The sequence below is a fragment of the Struthio camelus genome, chromosome 1 (assembly GCF_040807025.1).
Source record: "Struthio camelus isolate bStrCam1 chromosome 1, bStrCam1.hap1, whole genome shotgun sequence".
Taxonomy (NCBI): Eukaryota; Metazoa; Chordata; class Aves; order Struthioniformes; family Struthionidae; genus Struthio; species Struthio camelus.
In genome coordinates, this window is record NC_090942.1 from 59,347,669 (window position 1) to 59,368,978 (window position 21,310).

Genomic DNA, 21,310 nt, shown 5'->3' on the forward strand with positions numbered 1-21,310 from the left:
GAGCAACAGATAAAAAAACCAAGGAACTCTGTGAAACAACCTGGGCCATCCCACTGCGGCCAGGCAGAGCCGTTATATCAAAATCATTCCCAACAGATGTTGGCTTAACAAAGGCTTAAATACCCCTATTCACGTTCAACAACGTTTCTAGAAGTTTAATCAACTTTACAGCGAGAAAAGATTTTTCTAACATCTCACTCAGATCTCCATTGTTTCAGTTTGAACTCATGTTTCTCCTCTGCTTTCAGGAGGCAGGGAAAACAATCTGTTTTCTTCCTCTTTGTGACAGCCAAGTACAACCCGAAAGGCTTTGTCTTGCCTCATCTCGGCCTTTTCCACTTAAAGCTGAACACAAGCTCTTCTGCGGATAAGGCAAGTTTATTATCGCGAATACCATTTTTTTTCCCCGTTAACCCCACGTACTGTTGGGCAGGTAATTAGGAGGGTGCGGGACTTCAGTAATCGCTACCGTTGTGACAAGAGGCACCATCAGAACAGGGAACAGGCTAACTCAGCCCCCACGCAAGCCACGGGTGACGCGGTTTGACGTTATCTGGGACCCCCCCCTCCCCTCCGCGCCCCCCCATTCATCCCAGCAGAGCCGGCACCCCCAGGGCAGCTCGCGGGGCTGCTGACAGAGGGCTCTGAGGCACTCCGCCAACTAAATCCTGCGTCATAGGCAGCAAGAAGAGGAAGAAAACTCCGGCAGCCACCGCAACCGCCGCTGCCGCGGCAACCGGCACCGCCGCGGCCTCAAGGCACACTGGGATATTGGAGGGAGCGCGGAACGTCATGGAGGCGCCCGCGGGCGCGCTGCAGCTTTTCTAGCCAGGCCGTCCGGCAGCTCTATGGTTTCGGCGTCATCCAGACGACATCTGAGCGGGAGGTGGGGCAGAGGTGCCCGTGCTTTACGGCAGCCCCGGGGCGGGAAGAGCGGAGCTCCTTGGCGGCTTTATTTATTTATTTATTTTACGACGGCGGCGCGCGGCGATGACGCGCTAAGGCCGGGCCGGAGCCGTGCGGGGCCCTTTCCTCGCCGCCGCCGCCGCTGTCGTCGTATCCGCCGCCATCGGGGCCGCGCAGGTGAGGAGCCGCCGGTGGCGCGGCCGGGGCCCGCCCGCTGCCGCACTGGGGCTGGGCCCGCGGGTATCGGGGCTCCCCCTCCACCCGCGGCCCCGCCTCTGCCCCCGGTTCCGGTGGGGCCGAGTTTCCCCATCCCCCGCCCTGCCCCCAGGAGCGTCGCCTCGCTTGCGGCCCCGCGCGGGGCCGGGAGGTCAAATAGGCCCGTCCTTCTCTTGAGGCACCGAGGCCTGGGCCGCGGTGTCCGCCGTGTCCGTAGCGCAGCCCTGGCCGCCCTGTCCCGCAGCAGCGGGTGTCGCGGTGCTTTGGCAGGGTTTGCCACTTGGCAACTGAGCTTTTCTGGTTGCTTTCCCCCCCCCCCCCTTTTTTTATTTTTACTTTTTTTTCCTCTCCTAAAGGTTTAAAAAATGGCCAAGTTTGTGACACCAGTGATCCAGGACAACCCCTCGGGCTGGGGCCCTTGTGCTGTGCCTGAGCAGTTCAGGGATATGCCATATCAGCCCTTCAGTAAAGGAGACCGCTTGGGAAAGGTATTAAAATCATGTCCTAATGTGGAGCTAGGGAAGGTGGCAGCCTTTGTGTTAACCTGCTGAATGAGCCCTATGTTCCTTCTTACATATCACCTGTGCATAGTAGTGGTGCTTTATTTTCAGAGCTTCTTTACTAATTACTATGACTGTTTTTGAAACATCCTTTGTAGTCCATCCTAATTAGCATAGTTGTGAACTATTAGCAAGATTGGCAAGCAGAGGTGGGAACTGAAAGGAGTGATTCTGGAGCATAGAGCCATATTTGCTTTTGCTGCTTGAAGTCCTGCATATGTAAAGTCAGAGTTGCTACTTGCTTATTTTGACTGTTTGTTTGTCCTTAGGTTGCAGACTGGACAGGAGCCACTTATCAGGATAAGAGATATACGAGTACGTGCTGTTTGGTGACTGCTCCTGTCATTTGTTTCATACAAGCTTACTTCAAATGTCATTCCTGCTTTCATGTTTCATACCGGCTCTAGTGGTTGCCTACGTTCCTCAGCAAGAGCTGCTTATATTCAGAAGTGTGCCTCACCCTTGGGAGAGCTCCATGGGGCTCTCCCCGTCCTTACGGTTTGCTTGTGGTTTTGTTCTACCTCGTGACTGGTGCTTTTCTTGGAGGTTTAGAGGCAGAGCAAACTGCAGTGGTATAAGGTAGACAGTCCCAGCTAATGCATCAGGCTTGAGGGAAGGCGTTTGGAGGGGATTGTTCCCCCCTCCTACTTCGCCAGTCTTCTTTTCCTAGAAGCTTGATAGCAAGATGCTTTGTTTTATTTTCAGACAAGTACTCTTCACAGTTTGGCGGAGGAAGTCAATATGCATATTTTCATGAGGAGGATGAGACTAGCTTCCAGTTGGTGGATACAGCACGGACGCAGAAAACCGCGTACCAAAGGAATCGTATGCGATTTGCACAGGTAACACCTGTTTTCCAAAACTCTGAGAGCTTGAGTGGTAGCAAATTATTTTATAACTAAAATGTCTTTCTCCCCCCCGCCCCTTTTCACAGAGGAACCTTCGGAGAGACAAGGACCGTCGGAACATGCTGCAGTTCAGTATGCAGACACTGCCAAAGAGTGCCAAGCAGAAGGAGAGGTGAGACCCTCATACGGGTATACTGTATTTGTATGAATTGTGTCAACAAAGTATTGATAAATTGGGTAAGATACTGTAGCAGAAACCACCAGAGCTAACAGTCACCAAAGAACAACTTGAGGATTTTTTTCAAGTCCATTGTTTTGCCCAAGTCACTTGTAGTTATAAGCATGGGTTTCAAACAGCTACTTAAGAATTTAGGAGAATTTCTAAATCCAGTTCAGAAAATAACCGTGGTAATTTAAAATGAAGTATACTCCTTTTGGAAGCTGCGTTGTAGTCTTCAAAGGTGAAAATATTTAAACAGCAGCTCGGAATAAAGAGCAGAGCTTGTAACGCTTCACACATCTTGATCAACAGACAGCTCAGTGAATGTTTCAGTGGCTTGGTGCCGAAAGGTATTGTTCCTTTGGTGCTAAATTGGAAGTGTAGGAGTGGTTGTGGCATCTAGGAATCAAGAACTTGTCGTGATGGCTTTTCACATGTTTGCCGTTGTAGAGATCGTTTGCGTCTACAGAAGAAGTTTCAGAAACAGTTTGGAGTGAGGCAGAAATGGGACCAAAAATCACAGGTAAACTAGCTTTCTGACCCCTGTGATTGTCTAGTTCTTTCTCTGCTCTCATGAGGCAATTTCTCTCTCACAAATCCTGATGTGTTGTGTCTCTCTCTCTCTCTTTATCTGTCTACTGTCTGGCCGCACAGCAGAAGCCTCGTGACTCCTCTGTTGAAGTTCGCAGTGACTGGGAGGTGAAAGAAGAGATGGACTTCCCTCGACTGATGAAGATGCGCTATCTGGAGGTGTCAGAGCCGCAGGACATGTGAGTTTCTAAAACAGCTGAGTGCTCGCTTCCTGAACTGACTGGGTTTTGGAAAGTAGCAGGGCAAGGGCCTCGTGGCCCATGCCCAGTGTTCCCATTGAAGTCACCAAAGCAGGAGTGATAATGGAAAGCCTGACAGACCCCTCAATCCCGTGGCATTTATGAGTGGTGGTAGTATTTGCATAGGGGGTGTCAATACTGCCTTATCGTATCTTTGCAGAGAGTGCTGTGGAGCCTTAGAATACTATGATAAAGCCTTTGACCGCATTACAACAAGGAATGAGAAGCTACTGAGAAGCATTAAGCGCATCTTCCATACAGTTACTACTACTGATGACCCAGTTATCCGAAAGGTACGTCTGTCACTTTGCACACTCTACTAGGGTTTCTCGCTGCGTGCTGTTTGAGGCCTGTTGTCACAGCTGGGACAAATTTAAGGGTCTGCAAGTAGAGCTGTGTCTTTGAGTAAGAAAAGAGATGGGCAGAAAAACTCCCCATCTTTATGCTTACAGGCAGGAAAATACACAGATAGGAATAGCTGCTACTATTAGTTTTCTTAGATCCAAAGCAGAGATAGATTAATGCAAGATAGGAGTATTGGCCAAGGAAAAGCTATAATTCTGGAAAGGTAGTTCAAGTAGTAGTCTGCCTATGTTGGAAAAGAAACATCCAGGTCAGAGACCTGGCTCTTGAAATTTCTGCTCTTGGAGAAGAGAAATCTTGGAGATTCCTCCTTACAACACTATCAGCAATGAAGAACTTTTCCCGTATGGTTCACTTCTCGTAATATGTTCCTTTTACCTTGTTGCAGCAGGGGTCAGCCTGGATTGCTAGACAGTTCTTCTTATTTTTTTCTAGCAATCAGTGATATATGTTGATTTTGTACCTACCAGTCTGGCTTCTGAGAGTGGGGGAAGAAATTCATAGTCTGATTTGCTTAATACTTCTGATTTGGGCTGGGAAAGGGAAAGGATGTCTGTTCACGTTGCTGAAACGCTCTTCTCCTCCTTCCCTATCTGTAGCTGGCAAAGACCCAAGGAAACGTGTTTGCCACAGATGCCATCCTGGCCACCCTGATGAGTTGCACTCGCTCTGTATATTCCTGGGACATCATTGTCCAGAGAGTCGGATCTAAGCTCTTCTTTGACAAGAGGGACAATTCTGATTTTGGTAAGGAAGAGTCCTGAAAGAAACTTCACGGGAGGAGCTAAGAGTCTTAACTTTCTGTATGCCTTTTTGAGTTTGTCTCAGTGTCCAGGTTATACCTGGAACAATGCGACTGCTGCGGTACGCTTCCTAGCTGTGGAGGGTAACTTCAACTCCTTGAAGGTGACATAGTTACTCTTCTGGTATAACCACTTGTGACTCGTTCTTTTCCCAGACCTGCTGACAGTGAGCGAAACAGCTAATGAACCACCACAGGAAGAGGGCAACTCATTTAATTCTCCACGTAACCTTGCCATGGAGGCCACCTACATCAACCATAACTTCTCCCAGCAGTGTCTGAGGATGGTACGGTCAAACAGCCCTCTGTAGAAGGGTCTGTGCTTCAGAGTCTCAAAAAGAGATTTTATTAAGGCTTTATTAATACAGCTTGTTCAGCACCACAACATTTTATTTTACAAAGATACTTCACCCTGATGTCATTTGAGTTTTGAAAGAGGTGGGATTACTTATGGTTAGCAGTCTGCCTTCTATAGAAAGACTTTCACTTTTTTCCACAAATTGGAAATACCACTCCCATTGGTGAAGCAGGCAGGCTTCTGAGTACACATAGTAAAGCTGCAGTGCCAATGGAAATAATGTTTATAGCTAAGCGACTAATGTGGAGAAGAGGCTTCTCATGAGCTGTCTTAATTTTTTAGGCTCTTTCTATGTAAAGGAGATTAGTTATTCTTGCTAAAAGAGAATGTTTGTCTTGTAGTTCCTACAGTTTCTTCCTGATGTGCCCTTCATTTTTTCCTCTGCAGGGAAAGGAAAAATACAAGTTTCCCAATCCAAATCCCTTTGTGGAGGATGACATGGATAAAAATGAAGTAGCCTCTGTTGCATACAGGTACCTTGCTCTATCTCTGATGCCTAGGTTTGGCAAGGGTGCAGGCTATCAGTGTGATTTGCAGGCAGAATTTTCCAGCAGCAGTGCTATAGCTTTACTGTGAGAGGGATGCCTGGTCTTCCTCACAGTGGACAGATGGAGGGTGAAAGGATTTTGCTGAGTACTTGCGTAGATCTGAAAGAGAGCAAGGGGTCAGGAATAACCACCTGGAGCGTTTATTTGCAGATACCGAAGGTGGAAGCTGGGAGATGATATAGATCTCATTGTCCGCTGTGAACATGATGGAGTGATGACGGGAGCTAATGGAGAAGTGTCATTCATCAACATCAAAACACTGAACGAATGGGATTCCAGGGTGAGGAAGAACAAGATCCCAAAGCTATTTCTAACTGCTTCACTGCTGCCTGACATACCAGGTATAGCAGGCAAGACGAAACAAACATCTGGTGGTGTCCCTTTGGTTATTATGTTCCATCAAAGGAACATTGGACAAGCAGTGCTGGTAGTCTTTCCCCCAGATAAAAGGTAGCTGGTTTGAACCCTCTTCTGTCCCAGCGTCGTGTGCAATAGCAAGTCTATTCAAAAGCTTCCCTCGTGAACTCTTCCCTCTCAGACTCTTTTTCTCCTAACCAGTGCTACGTATGTTGGCCACTACATGCTGTTCTCGTTTCTCCCTTTCCCCCGTGCGAAAGATTTCGTTTAAAGTTACTATCTGCATTCCCTTGTTATGCTGTAATAAGGTAGACAAAAAAACTTTCCTGCTTGGTGTCAAGATGGCTGAAGAGATGAGTGATTCTGGCTTTGTTAGGTTGACCCTGGTTTTCATTCTCCTCTCAGTATTGCAATGGAGTAGACTGGCGCCAGAAGCTTGATTCTCAGAGAGGGGCTGTGATTGCCACAGAGCTGAAAAACAACAGCTACAAATTGGCCCGTTGGACATGTTGTGCGCTGCTGGCTGGATCAGAATATCTTAAACTTGGGTAAGATAGGATTTTCACGCTGAACATCTTTCAGGTGCATTTTCCATTGTTTTAACACAGCGTTTGTCAAATTGAACCATTTGTAGAATGTGAGCAATCATAAAATTGTGTCACGTTTAGAGCGGGCAACGAGAGCCTCCAGTGAGCGTACCAGTGGTGACCCTGGCTTTTGTGTAAACTGCTTTCCCTTAGCATCTGATTGATATGCCACCCTGCCACCCATTGTGAGCTCTCTTGAAGAGACCTCACGCGTGAGAGAGGCAGGCAGCCTGTGCAGTTCTTGGCTTCTTCGCTGAGATTGCCAACAAGAGAAATAAATGCAAAGACTGTGCTACCTGTCAGGAATTTGTTTGAGATCCTCAGTGCATCGTTACTGAGAGATTGAGCTGTGGTGATATCTTGCTTCCACCCATTTTGAACTATCAGCTTAGAATAAGTGAGTCTGTCCCATTATTGATGGCCTGATTGAACTGCTTTGTGTGCTAGCTTCTTCCAGGCATGCAGTTTCCCAGGCATCTTGGTCAGAGTGGGTTTTCTGTGGTTCCTTTGCACAGCAGCAGCGCAGAGCAGGTGTAAGTCCCTTAGCTAGGACTCACTGATAGATTTCAAAACAGATGATGTGGCTGCTGCACTCTTTATTTTGCCTCTGTTGAAATGCTACCAGATTGCTAATGTAATGCATGTGGTGGGTTTTTTTAATACGTTTATTTATTTATTTATTTTTAGCTGGGGCTAGAGAGAAGCATTTGCTAATTCAATCCTGGTGCCACCACAGTTCTTCTGGATTCCACCCTTCGGATATGGGTCTGACTCAGTCGCGTCTGTTGAGTCCAAACTCCCTGCTAATCGTGCTATTGCAAAATTTTTATCTATGGGACTAATTCCTCTGTCTTTTATACCACCCATTCTGAGCTAGGGTAGTGGAAGGATTTCAGGTTACGTTACTGGCTGAGACATGGAAACAGCTTATAGCCAGGAGATCCTATCTGGTTTCAGTACTGCAGTATGAGGATGGTTCTTGTTGCTCAAACCAGAAAATATTTAATAGTGATCACACTGCTTCTCTTGGTGGTATTTTTATGTTGGCTGGGTTGAATCTCCTGATATTCCTTGGCTTGCTTGTCCCACTAGGTATGTATCCCGTTACCATGTGAAGGACTCTGCCCGACATGTGATCCTAGGCACACAACAGTTCAAGCCAAATGAGTTTGCCAGCCAGATTAACCTGAGCATAGAGAATGCCTGGGGCATCCTGCGATGTGTCATTGACATCTGCATGAAACTAGATGAGGGAAAGTACCTCATCCTCAAAGACCCCAACAAGCAAGTGATCCGTATCTACAGCTTGCCTGATGGCACTTTCAGCTCTGATGAAGATGAGGAAGATGAGGAGGAAGAAGAGGAAGAGGAAGGTTTGTAGTGTGCTTGATAGTTACTTTTCAGTGATTTGACTGATCTGGATGTGAAGGGTAGCGTAAGGTTAAAATTAAATCTAAGGTTCATATCTGACTAGTATAACGACAGATATGTAGCCCTGAGGATGGAAAAGATGTGTGTTAATGCCTTTTAGAAAATACTAAATTGGAAGGCCCAAGAAGGTAAGTGAAAAGAGCTGAGAGTTAGTACAGCTGTTGTGCCTCTATGTGGATACTGAGGAAGGACTTTTTTTTTTAAACAGGGTAGGGGGAAGGGACAGGTCCAGAGCACTGACGAGGAAAATGAAACTTGCCAAAGAGTGTTTCTTTAAATACTGCCACGATTTGATGTGTGGTGCTCATTAATTTCAGTTAATAGTGGATGCTGATTGCTGTTGACATCAGGTTATTTTTTACTGCAGTTCTAGAAATGGGAGTGAATACAAAATGAAGTGTTAAAAATGTGCAACCACCTAGCATGAGTGAGACAACTCCCTGAACGCTTCTTTAAAGTGAATACTGAGAAGTTGGTACATCTCTAGTCTGTCAGCCTGAGAGTTTGGGAGGAGAGGTCCCGATGTCTAACTGGACAACTGTTATCTTGCTCTTTGCTGTCTAAAAGAATTTATAATCCCTGATAAGTGCTGTTTAGGTGTTTTCTGTTCACTGTGGGAAACCATTTGACTTAAAACTCTTGCTCCTGTGATGTGGAAAAATAACTTTTTTTTAAAGTTGCTGCATAATTTGCTGAAGAATGTAAATTGCGTAATTCCAAATGACATTTATGGGGGCTTGACTAATAAACAGCTTTGCACTGGGTGAGGAGGCCAGGCAAGTTAAGGTGGGATGAATTGCCTTTAAATGTCTGACTACTTTTTGTTGTTGTTGTTGTCCTCTATGGCATTTTCTTGAGCAAAGGAAGAAGGTGTGGGTTTTGTGAGTGTAGATGGGAGTTTTCTGGGGTTTTGGGTTTTTTTGTTTCTCTTCTCTCCTAGCTGCGCTTGTTCAGTTATTGTTCCTCTTCTCTTTTTCAGAGGAAGAGAGCTGAACGCTGTGGTTGGATAATGGGGGTTGTAACATGACCCAGACAGTCATCCCTCTCCTGTGCTGCTGATGAGTGGGAGCACGCCTCAATCTTTGCACCATGCTGTTCTGGAGATCTGGAAAAAAAAAAAAAAAAACAGAATAAAGTTACTCTGTTCTGTTAAAATGTGGTTTTGTGTTCTATAATGAGATTTGCTGTGTGCCAGCGAACCCGCCTTACACTGGAAGGAAGGAAGGAAGGAAGGAAGGAACAGAAGGGGAGATTTTGGGGGTGAAAATAACCACGTGGAACAAAAAGAAATTACATGAGCTGAAGGTCTGGCTTAATGTGTAGCATCTGGCAGCTGTGCTCTCCCTTTTCCCCCATTACCCTCTTCAGAAGAGGGTGTACTCCCTTGCAGTAAAGAAGAGAGAGTTAAGGATTTTTTTTTTTTCCTCTTTCTCTCGTTTTGGAAAAGCAATCTTGTGGCTGAAGCTGGAGCCGCCACAAGCAGCCCCTGGTACCCGTGCGTGCCCCCCGGCCCCTCTCCCTGCCCGGCCTTCCTCCGACGAGGCGCTCCCGCCCCGCTGCTGCAGGACTCCCCTGTTAGCGCGGGACGAGGGCTCCTGGCCCTTTAAGTGCCCCCGCCCCTTCCCCGCGCCCTGGACACGTGGTTACGGCGCGCGTCGGCGCCACGCAGCCGGCGGCGGGAAGCGGCGGCGTCACGTGACCCGGCTGCAAACGGAGGAGGGAGGGGGGCGCGTGGGCGGGGCCGCTCCGCGAGGGGCGCGGCGCTCGTTCGGCCGCTGGCGGGGCGCGCGCGCGCGCGCCTCCCGTGGAGGGCGGGCGGGCGTTCTGGCCCCCCTCTCGCTCGTTGGTCGCGTACGCTCTGCCCGGCGCAGGAGGACCGGAGCGGCCGGAACTCTATGGTGCAGGTGTGGTTGCCGACGGGAGCGGCCTGATCGATTCGCGGCGGCCTGGCGCGCCAGGTGCGTCACTACGTCACGTGCGGCGCCTCGCGGGCGCCGGCCACGCCCCTGTCTCTGTTGGGCGCGGGTGGGGGGGGGAGGGGTCGTTGGGGCCAAGCCCTGTCCCCATTGGCTGGGGAGGGAGGGGAAGGTGAGGTCTCCCCCAATGGGATGGGGCGGGGAGCGCAGGGGACCCCTCCTCCCCATTGGCTGGCCAGCTAGTGTCTTCCTTGCCCATTGGCCGACAGGGAGCGGGGGCAATGAGGAGCTTGCACCCCATTGGCCAGAGACAGCTGCTCCCTCTTTCCCATTGGCTGCAGTGAAGTAAGGGGCCGAGGAGGGGCTTCACCCATTGGCTCCAGCATTCACACTCTGTTTGCTGTTGGCTGGGGCAGTGGAGGGCTCAGTGTGCCCATTGGCTGGAGGACACAGGCTCCTTTTATCCATTGGTTGACATGGAATTGGGGGGGGGGTGGAGTCATCATGCAGTGCCACCCATTGGCTGGAGGATCCAGACCCTCTTCGCCATTGGCTGGCAGGGAGAGAGGGGGCCAGGCCCTGCCCCTGCCACCATGGGGCCCTGACCCCTCCTGCCAGCAGGGCCCTCCCGATGGGGCAGGGCCTTGAGGGCAGCGGCGCCCCGGCGATGGGGCGGAGGCCGGGTGCTGCTGGGGCCCCACGCGCGGGGAGCTGGGCGCTGGAGCAGCTCCTGCCCCGCCTTGAGACGCCTGCGGCGGTTTCTCCGACAGCGGCTTTGCCGTTCCCGCCATGGCGCGGGCGGTGTGGGGGACGCTCCTGAGGCTCGCCCTGTGCGCGGGCGCTGTCTGCACCACGGGCAGCACCGCTTTTCTCTACCACGACTACTGCGTCATCGGGGCCGGCCCGTCAGGCTTGCAGATAGCCTATTTCCTCCAGCAAGCCAGCAGGGACTACGTAGTCTTCGAGCGCAGCCACGCTCCCGGCAGCTTCTTCGCTCTCTATCCTCGCCACCGCAAGCTCATCAGCATCAATAAGCAGTATACGGGCAAATCCAACAGCGAGTTCAACCTCCGCCACGACTGGAACTCGCTCCTCAGCCACGACCGCCGGCTGCTCTTCCGACGCTACTCGCGCGACTTCTTCCCCGACGCCGACACGATGGTGCGCTACCTGGAAGATTTTGCTTCCCTGCTGAAGCTGCAGGTTCAGTACAACACGGCCATCGTCCACGTCACGCTAGACAGAGATCAGCAGGCCTGGAACGGCCACTACTTCATCCTGACGGACCAGAACAGGCAGAACTACAAATGCAGGTAACGGGCAAACTGAGGACTAGCTACACAGCTCTCCACAAGTGTGTTTAGAGTCACAGAATCACAGAATCAATTAGGTTGGAAAAAACCTGTAAATGTCATTCTGTCCAAGCCCCTGGCTCAAAGCAGGGCCAACTACATCCGGTTGCTCAGAGCCTTGTCCAGTCACGGTTTGAGTATCTCCAAGGAAGGAGATTTCGTAGCCTCTTGGAGCTCCTGTTTTGCCTCGTTGTCATGGCAAAAAATTTTGCAACAGTCAGTGGGGCAGATGGGTAAAATAACTGCTCCTGGGAAAGCGTTGCCTTTCACGAGCAATGAGTAGCTGGTAGAGGAGAAGTTTGCATTGCAGAACTGCAGCTGATTCGGACTGTGGTGGTACCTCATGTTCTGCAGTTCGCACACCTGTCTCACTGCCTGTGGTTTCCACCCTCAAAATTTATAGGCTTTATATATAAGCTTTATATATAAGCTTTATGTGCTTGTGATTTTTCTATCACAAGATACTTGCTTTCACTGAAAAGATAACTCAGTTGCACTTGCCTTAGCCGCTACTGCCTTTATTACAAAATTGTGGCAATCGGTACAGTGACACCCCACCTCAGTTCACCCACATGTGTTTAAAAAAGTCCATATTTAAGATTTGCTCCAGCTAGCTCAAGCCCTTTGGCAGTATAGAACCAGCAGGAGAGGCAGGAAGGAACCAGGGAAAAGGGGTGTGGGGGGGGACATTGCAAAAGAGGGAGAAGACTATGAGAAAACACAGTCCATGTTATTTCCAGGACAAATTTCTGAATTATCCTTCCCCTTATCATACTCTGCACATGCATATCCTGTACTGCTACTGAATTACATTGTTATAAATGATCTAGAAGCTATTCATGTGAGCATATGGAATATATTTCTCAATCCTCTTGAGAATCTCAGATCTAGAACAGCAGGTCATGCTGGCTGTCACTTGGAGGTATACTAGCTGGCAAGCTTGGAGGGACAGGCATGCAATACTGGACACTACCCTTCATGACTGCGTTATTCTCAGGAGCTGTATGAACAAGGCTAGAACAGTATACGGTGCTGCTAGCCTGAACTACCTGATATTTCCTTCTGTGTTGTAAAAAATTCCCCTAAAATTCACATAGAAGCTCCTACCGTGAGATATTAAAAAGATTACTATCCTTTTAGTGTTAGCGATTAGAATTAATTCTGATAACGTATTTTTTATGAGTAGTATTTAAGTTCTAAAATATTGGGACCATTTTCTATCCTACTTCAAAATTACTTTTGTTCCACTACTAAAAGGCAACACAAATTTTAAATCAAAGTAATTTTTTCTGCAGCATATAATCAACCTATGAAACACATTGGTATTGTAAGGTATTACATACACATTCACAAACAGCTAAGGGAAACTTAAGAAAAGAGGGGAGCTTATATGTACAGCCTAAGCACGGACTTTTGCTAAAATGACTTTAGTAGTCTTCATTGGCTTAGTGATAGGGAAGATAGGAGTAGGTCGTTAACTGAAGCTGGGGAGAGGTTTCTGTCCAAACCATAGCACCAATTGCACTAAGCAGCTGATTCAGTGTGGCTGGAGGTGGCACATTACCATGATCTTCTGCAATGGGAGGAGGGAGGAGTGATGAGATTGAAAGATGATCTGATTCCTGTATGCTACCCTAATGCTATCCGTGTTTTTGCAGCTCTTTGTTGGTAGCCACTGGCACATGGGTCCCCAATGTAGTAAACTTTCCTGGCTCAGAATACGTTGAGGGTTACGAGACTGTGTCCATCAATCCAGAGGATTTTGCTGGCCAAACTGTGTTGATTCTGGGCCGAGGTAACTCTGCCTTTGAGACAGCAGAGAACATTCTGGGTGTCACTAATTTCATCCACATGGTGAGCCGATCCCGTGTTCGCCTCTCTTGGGCCACCCACTACGTCGGAGATCTGAGGTAGGAAACGGTTTTTCCTCTTTTTAATGCAGCTGGAGTATTAACAAAGGAGAATCACTTCTTGCCCAGGAGACTAGCTGGACTGGCACAGCAGGCACTGTGGTTCTGGGGTCACTAGGGAAACATGAAGCCTTTTATGTTTAGGTCCTTGGTTTGGGACCAGTCCAGGTTTGCAGGTGCTGCACATAGAAACTTTCTGAGAGCTCTTCACTGGCCTGTGTGAAACAGGGAAATGTTCCCATAGGAATGTATCATAAACAGTGCTAGCTCACAAGTTATTCCCTTGCTTGCAATCGCAGGAGAGAGCTCAGAGGCTGACTACATCATGCAAGGGCAGCGCAGTGATCAGAGTACAAGTCTGGGAGTCAGCAGACCCACATCTAGTTACTTGCTCTGCCACAGACTTCCTAGGTGACTGTGAGCACACTACTAAGGCTCTCTGTTCTTCTCTGCCCCATCTTTCAGATGGGGCTAATAGCACTCCTGCACCTTGCAGGAATGCTGTGAAAATTAATGCATTAATGACTGCTCGGGAATGGGGCCAGATGAGAGGCTGGGCTCCCCTTTTATTTCTGCTAGGCACACAGAAGACAACCCTGATGGGTTACAGGAGTGGTGCCCAGCACTGTCTGTCTAGGCTAAGTTACCAGTGCTGTTCCCATTAGCCCTGAGGCACTAGGGATAACCTTTACACTGAAGAGGAGTATGGGATCGTGGGTAAACTTGTCCAGTTTCCAGAAGCTGGGACTGAGCCCTGGATCCTACCTCTCCTCTCTTCTTGTAGCGCTTCTTACATTCCCCTTCATTCGTAGAGCAATTAACAATGGTCTGCTGGATACATACCAGCTGAAATCTCTTGATGGGCTTCTGGAGGGTGACCTAGAAGATCTGGCTATTGTCAAGGACAAGAAAGGGAAGTTGCACATCACGCTCCGGTTCTACCTGGAGAACAGGAACACCAGCGCAAGCATTGACTCCATCACCCTCCCGCAGGATGAACTGGATAATTTTGCCACCCGTGCACCTTATGACCGTGTCATTCGCTGCCTGGGCTGGAAATTCGACTTCTCTATTTACAACAGGTGAGGAAAAAACAGTGTCTACAGGGAAGGAGGTACGTATAGCAATGGACTATGAAAGACCCTACCAGGGAGGAAAGGGAAGGGCAGGCAGGGTGATCATGGTTCCTCGCCTGGCAGCACTGCCTGGTCCCCCACATGCTCTAAGTCACTTGGTGCTTCACAGTCCTTTGTTCAACCTACAGTTACATCCATGCCCCAGTGGGAACATGTGTGCCTCTGTCAGAGGACAGATGGGCTGTAGGGCTGAGCAAATGGTGGTGTTGGGACTTGGCTCATACGGAAGAGGCTTGTGCCTTTAGAAGTGAAGATCTTGACTCTCCAGATCACATGGACGTGGTTAGCCATTTTTTGAATGAGGATGGTATAGATGCAGATCACTACAAAAGGTTTTGTCTGCTTTTTCTCCCTGAGGACGCACTCTTTCCACTCCAGCTTAGTTTGTCTCCCAGTACATCCCACAGCTGAAAATGATATTGCTAGTTCTGCTCTTGTCTGAAATTCACTGTCAGTGGCTAAGGCTAAGGGTAATTTGATCTTGTCCAGAGCTACCTTGAAATGAGCACACTTGGCTTCTGGAAGATACGTGTTGACCTCGTGTGCTAGGGAAAGTAATAAATCCCATGAAGGCAGTGGGGACATGAAGTTCTGTACACATCTTTCAAAGTGACTATAATTTAGCTTGTGCCTCATCAGAAATGATTTATTTTCCTACCCCTCTCCCTCCTGACAGCCTGCTCTTCTCTTTTGCACATCAGATCCCTTAGAATGACGCCAGGAAAAGGGAATAAAAACAAGTATCCTCAGATCAAACCCAGTTATGAGTCCAGAGGCACTCGGGGGCTCTTTGTTCTTGGCACTGCTAGCCACTCTGTTGACTTTAGAAAATCTGCTGGGGGCTTCATCCATGGATTCCGGTATACAAGTGAGTACTGGTGTGTGCAGAAAGGAGAGAGACTGGGGTTCAGCTGTAGACTTCAAAGGAACAATTCATACCTTATTGCTGGAAAGAGATCACCCTTAATCTGGTTCTACCAGTGAGAATAACAAAACATAGCCAAGTTACAGCTGCATAGCAAGGTCTGAAGTGGAGGAGAGGCCACGGAAGTGATTTGGGGTCATATCTGAAGTCTTTGGTTGTCTGTCTTTGTTTTGTCTTGCGTCTTTCTCCTATTGTCTCCTATTTATGTAACAGAATACGTTTCTGTCAGCCAGGTGCTCTGCCTCGTGACAGGCTGTGGGTGAGAGGTCTGTGCTGTGGAGTTAAAACCTACCAGCTTTGGGCAATAGAGAGAATTTGTGTGTTTATGTGTATGTGCTCATCCTTTTCATTAAAGGGCTGCACAGAAGTAATGAAAGATTGATGAGGATTCCTCTCCCCCTTCCTAACCACTTAGAATCGCCTCCGCTTTCTGAGGGCCTCGCTACTGCAATTAGCAGTGATCTCAGTGTGAGATCCTGAGCACAGATGAACTGCGAAGCTTATTTGTTGTGTCCTGCCAGTATGTGTGCATGTCACAGTGGAGCAATCAGGTTTCCAAAAGTGTAAGCTTGGATTTTTAAATAAGATGCCTTTGTTTCTCTCAATGTCTTAGCTCGTGCAGTCCACCGCCTATTGGAAAACCGTCACCACGGTGTCCCCTGGCCATCCACGGTCTACCCTATTACACAGTTGACCAATTCCATCATCAAGCGAGTGAATGAGGCCTCAGGCCTCTACCAGATGTTCAGTGTCCTGGCTGACATCATACTGCTGAGAGAGTGAGTGAGTGAGTAATTATTCCCAGCACTGCGCTCCATCATTTAATTCTTTTTTCTTTACCATTATTTCCCACGGTGCCACATACAAATTGCTCCATTGTGGTCTAAGGACATCAGCGTCATGTAGGTAGCCACCTCAAACCCTGTACCACTGCCACACTGGTGTCACCATAGTCCACTCTGCCAATTACTTCCCTCTCTTAAACAAATGAAATGGTCCAGAACTTCCTGCTAGGCTCAGAGGTGTAGCGCCCTTTCACTATCCCCAGGGAAAAACTTTCCTTGAGCTGTGCTATGTGGAGAGAAATCTGGGAAATGGTCTGGGAAAATAATGGAGTCTTGTAATAGTAGATGCAGCTTTTGTAAGCTCTGCATCAAGTCCAGCACAGATCTGTAATGACCAAAAGTCATTACCATCTGATGGCTCTTTGGCCCTAGCCTCTGTCAGCTGAGGGAGTGCTGGATCACAGTTAGTTTTCTCAGTCTCACAAACAGAGAAGTCTCACAGGTGTGGTTGCAACTCTTAGGAATGCCACAGCATTTGAATACCTTGAAGAATACCCAGTCGGAGTCCTGGCCGAGCTGGAAACACAGACAGGGAGAAAGGCTCCCCATGGGCTGTTCGTCATCATCCTGGAGTACGGGAGAAATTTCTCTGGGGCTGATAAAGATGTCTTCTACTACAACCGAGCTGTGGGGGAGGCACAGCACGCCTGGCAATCCAACTTCCTGCACCCTGTTATTTACTATTACAAACGCCTCCCAACAGGTAAGTTCTCCAGCCTCTGTTTGCTAATTATCTGATATGAGCAAAATCGAGAGGGCTGAAGATGCTTCAGGGCCAAAGAGGGGGTACCCGAATGCATTGCACATCTTCCTTCTCCACCTTCTCCATGTCCATCCTCTGTCACATCCCTGCCATCACTGCATGAGCTGAAGAAAAAGCTGGAAAATGGCAAGAAGTTCCCATCGGTCATACAGAGACCTCGCATTTGAGAAGAGGGACAAACAAGGGTGCTGGGAACTTCTCCATTCCCCAGAAGACTCCAGAGTCGTGAGGCAGTGATGACCGTTACTTCCATTTGCCTGGCACCCTGCAATGCACGTGTGTTACAGAGTCATGGCAGTCATGGCTGGGGTGTTCAGTGTCACTGCCAAAAGGAAGCTGCTTTTTGTGGGCTGCCCAGGACTGAGGGGTCATGTAGTGATGGAGGCAGCCAAAGGGAAAAGTTTGAAGATGAATGCTACCCCCAGCAAACAAACACACTCGGAATGGACTTCCTGGGGAAATGAATGTGCTGAAACTTCATCTTCAGAAACACAGGGTCAGGCTCTTGCCTAACTTGCTCAGAGAGGAGTGTGATGGGTAGCGGCATTAAAGCTTGAGCACAGTTCAGCTTGACTGGCAGTCCCTACCCAGAGGGAACAGGGCCTAAGATACAGAACTGAAATGACAGGAAGTGCTGCAGTCAGGGAGGGATAAGGGCCAGCTGTAGAGTGGCAGGGCTATTCAGCATGGAGCTAGCAAAGGGTATTGCAAATGAGAGTAAGGCAGGGATTAGAAGGTCAAGACAAAAGCTGGAACAGCTGTCATTGCTGCTTTCCTCTCCTCAAGCCCTTTTTAATGCCATTTTGATTCTGAGAGATTCCTTTAATGTTCTCTTGGCAGAGCGGGAGATGAGACTTCGCCCCCCTGACTGGCCTCTCCCCCGCCCAGATGCCATCCATCACATTGTTGAGGATTTTCTGACAGACTGGACAGCCCCGAATGCTCACATCCTGCCACTGAGACGTTTTCTGGAGAACTGCCTCGGCACAGACCTACGCAATTTCTTTGCAGGTAATTTGAGCAATGAATGGAGGTGGCAGCAGGAAGAGGAGGGATGCGAGGGGTGTGCGACAGGAGCAATCTCTGCTGCAAATAGCTGAGATCTCCTTATGATAAGCTGGTGATCTCCCAGTCAGTCCCACCTCTTTGATGTGCTCCCCAGACAGTGAGAAGTGTTGGTGTGCGTGTATGTTCCCAAATAGCTTGGTGCTCTTGGTCACCACCAGAAAGAAAGTGAACTGCCCCCAGCACACCCTGTTTTAGGGAAAGGTATGAGAGGTTTAGTTCAATCCCTTTTCTAGCTGCAGTTTTGCCTCCTCGTCCATTATCTGAATGTTCCTTTGCGCCATCGGGTACCAGTTCTGTTTTCACATATTGACGATGGGATTGTTTTCATGCTGCTGAGTGAGAGTGGGAGTGCTGGGATGTGATGCTGGAGAACTCCGCTCTGGGAACCTAACAGAGGAATCCCACTTGGCACCCAGAGGGAAGCAATTCTGGACTACCAAGAAGATGACAGAGGGCTAAAAACTCAAATCCAGCTACTTTTCCTCTCAAAGTGCAGACTAGAGATGCTCTCCTACACCTCTCAAGCTCTGCAATATCAAGTTGGTTACTCTGCTGCCATCCAGGGCAGGGTGCCAAGTGGGAGACCCTGTCACCTTCCCTGAGCCTCTCTCCCTTTTGTTCTGAATGAGTTCTCAAGCATTCATAGGAATTGTTCTCTGTAGGGCTTCTCTGCTGAGTCTGATTTTTGGACCTTGCCCCTACAGAATCCTGTTTCCTGTTTGCCTTCACCCGTCAGAAGCTGCCTCCCTTCTGTCAGCAAGGATATGTAAGAATGCAAGGGCTTGTGGGGACCAAGAGACTCCAGCGCCATGCAGTAGACGCTGGCCTGCTGGAGGATTACACTACTGCAGACTTTTCAGGTGACAGACTCCTTGGCAGCCATGAGGGGTCACAGCACCAGTTGCTAAGAGATCATGCAATGCCAATTCGGCCGCTGCAGCATCTTGTTAATGCCAAGGATGAACTTTAACCTTTCTCACTCCACACTGAAATCCATAGGTGCTGTTGTGACAATATTGTAACAGAGATCCACAGCAGGACTCTTCCCTCTTCCATGTACCTTTTTCATGCCCATCCCTTCCAGTGATCATGAATTGCCAAAGACCTGCTCAGATCTTGCTGTTACAAAGAGGACCGACGTGCTCTGGAGGATAAGTCAGGAGCTGAAATCCAGCGATGCTGAGGCTTCTGCTTTGTACTTGCAGAGTTCAAAGCTGCCTGAAGTCAGTGTTTGCTTTTATCTCACAGACCAATATCTGCAGCGATGGCCAAGCGTCCAAGAAGAGAGTGCAAGAATGCCCAGAAAACTTAAAATGTCCTGTCCCTCTTCTGAGGTGACATGCTTGCATTCTGTGGCAGGCCAGTGCAGACTCTCTGATTACTGGATACTGTATGCCATGCGTACTTGAAGATTTGCTTGTGTGCTGAATCCAGAAACGGTACTCTAGGCAAACTTCACAAGCAAGGTTTTTCCAGCAGTTGAATGAGGGCAGTTGTGCAGCTTGAGTGGAGAAAGATGGTATTTTTTAGTTAGAGTGTAGGAAGGATAATTTACCATTTCCCAGAGAGGACTGCAAGGGATCTTTCCCTCCACAGAGGATGAGTAGCTTGCCTAGAATGCCTAGGACATAGTGAGAGTTGTACTGAGATTGGCCCTGCTGTCCAAACATTTCTCTTCTCCCACACCAAGCAACCTGAATAGTAGCCCTTGTGTTTTATAAAGCATGATCGATATTTCTCCTATTTGCACTATGTCCCATCAAGAAAGTTTCAGGTTGGTTTTGATGTCATTAAAAAGCTCATCCTCTGTTACTTTTTTTCCCCTCCAGTCACCCTGAGATCTTACAAGAGTTGACTGGTAGGTTGTCTGCACTTTATTGCTCCCTCTTTGTCAGCCATGTGCACCTGTCTATCACTCCCTGGTGATTCATCCCAAGGCCTTGGAGTTGTAAACCAAGAGCAGTTTTGAGCTCAACCTTACAATGTCCCTGTGATTTCTAGGAATAGAGGAGGGGCAAGAGGGAATAGGCTCTTACCCCCCCCCCCCCCCCAACATGCTCCAACCCCTTGGCACATAAAAGAATACCCCTTTGCACTTGTGCTTCCTTATAAGGTACAGCCCCTGCCTAGTCCAGGGCAGTGTACCTAAGACTCATGATTCTTCCGATTTGGCTGCTGTTTCTGTGAAACCTCAGTTCATATACCTCTTCTGCTTCATATTTGGAGAGGCTGGGGAACAGAGGAAGTGAGTGACATGACAAAGGGGTTCTGGCCCCTATTTGGGAATATTGGACTATGCTGCTGATGCTGATGCTACCAAGAGATCTTATGTGTTGGTATGCAGCTCTTATGTGCTGGTAAGAAAAAATGCCATGTGCTCAATTGGTGTAGATCAGCATCACTCCACAGACTTTACATCCCATTACCACAGCTCCAAGGCTGGCCCAGGGAATGGCTCTCTTGGCTTCTAGTTGTTCAGCTGATGCTGCTACTTGCTACGTCTTCAGCACCATAGGCTTTCTACTTGGGGATCATCCAGAGCCTATGACTGAATCAGGTGGACTGGCTGTCACCTAGAGCCTGTTTCATTCCCTGTATGTACTGACATCAAGAGCAGCCCTCTTGTACATACACACGCACACCTTCTCAAGATGTTTCTTCTTCCATCCTCCAGCTCCCACAAGAGATCCGAAGACTGTAAGTTCACAGTATATGTGTTGCCTTAAATTGTGATTCTGCTTAGAAAAGCGACTGTCTAAAAAATGGCACCCACTTACTCCTCCAGTGTGCTCCGTGCATGTCTCCCAGGGTTGAACCTGGTGAGTTCAGTGTCAGAGGTCCTGCTGCCACTCACTTCTGTGGCGCCAGTGGACCCTCAGGAGCGGGGATCCGAGTCCTTCTGATTCACGCACAGTTGATAAAATGTCGCAGTTCCCATTTCGTTTCTGGTGGAGCAGTGGCTCTGTATTGCCTTGTACTGAATGGCCGTTCTGGTTACGGGCGTCACAGAGGAGCGAGAAAAAAAAAAATGCCGTTTCATAGTCACTTGTCGGAGCAGGATTGCACTTTAATCCTGGTGCCCCGTTTCATTCGGTTGTACGTCATGCTGAAGTGAATTACGGCCTGTAGTACTTCGTTGTATTACGAATATGTTTTGTATGGTTATATTCTTCCAATGAAGTTTAAAAAAACGTTTAAAAAGTCAGCAGCCGGAGCAGCGTAGTCCGTTGTTCAGCCGCGACGTGGGCCCTCCGCCGCCCCCCCCCGCCCCCAACCGTGGGAGCCCCCCGGCCGGGGCCGAGGCCACGTGTGAGGGGCGCGGGGGGCAGGGGCCGCCCTCGCAGCGCCCATTGGCGGGCGCCGCCGCGC

The 21,310-nt window shown here is 48.8% G+C and overlaps 2 protein-coding genes across 4 annotated transcripts; both read left to right on the top strand.

Annotated features, from left to right (window-relative positions):
- The first annotated feature begins 597 nt into the window (after positions 1-597).
- On the top strand, positions 598-9,181 carry EIF3D (eukaryotic translation initiation factor 3 subunit D). 2 transcript variants are annotated; one of them, XM_068943225.1, is made up of 15 exons: positions 598-1,083; positions 1,479-1,610; positions 1,952-1,997; positions 2,388-2,524; positions 2,617-2,702; positions 3,201-3,273; positions 3,405-3,520; positions 3,741-3,873; positions 4,543-4,690; positions 4,902-5,032; positions 5,491-5,576; positions 5,802-5,931; positions 6,414-6,556; positions 7,688-7,968; positions 9,006-9,181. In XM_068943225.1, exons 2-15 carry the CDS (start codon positions 1,488-1,490, stop codon positions 9,017-9,019), a joined length of 1,647 nt encoding a protein of 548 aa, XP_068799326.1. In that variant the 5' UTR covers positions 598-1,083; positions 1,479-1,487; the 3' UTR covers positions 9,020-9,181. The 2 variants fall into 2 exon arrangements, with proteins under 2 accessions (XP_068799326.1, XP_068799329.1); XM_068943228.1 differs by having other exon boundaries at positions 769-1,083; positions 3,408-3,520.
- Positions 9,182-9,774: 593 nt separating this feature from the next.
- FOXRED2 (FAD dependent oxidoreductase domain containing 2) lies at positions 9,775-21,146 on the top strand. 2 transcript variants are annotated; one of them, XM_068943250.1, is made up of 9 exons: positions 9,775-9,984; positions 10,713-11,255; positions 12,953-13,204; positions 14,017-14,286; positions 15,042-15,208; positions 15,879-16,044; positions 16,572-16,813; positions 17,714-17,884; positions 18,646-21,146. In XM_068943250.1, exons 2-9 carry the CDS (start codon positions 10,732-10,734, stop codon positions 18,909-18,911), a joined length of 2,058 nt encoding a protein of 685 aa, XP_068799351.1. In that variant the 5' UTR covers positions 9,775-9,984; positions 10,713-10,731; the 3' UTR covers positions 18,912-21,146. The 2 variants fall into 2 exon arrangements, with proteins under 2 accessions (XP_068799351.1, XP_068799341.1); XM_068943240.1 differs by having other exon boundaries at positions 9,781-9,930.
- The last annotated feature ends 164 nt before the right edge of the window (positions 21,147-21,310 follow it).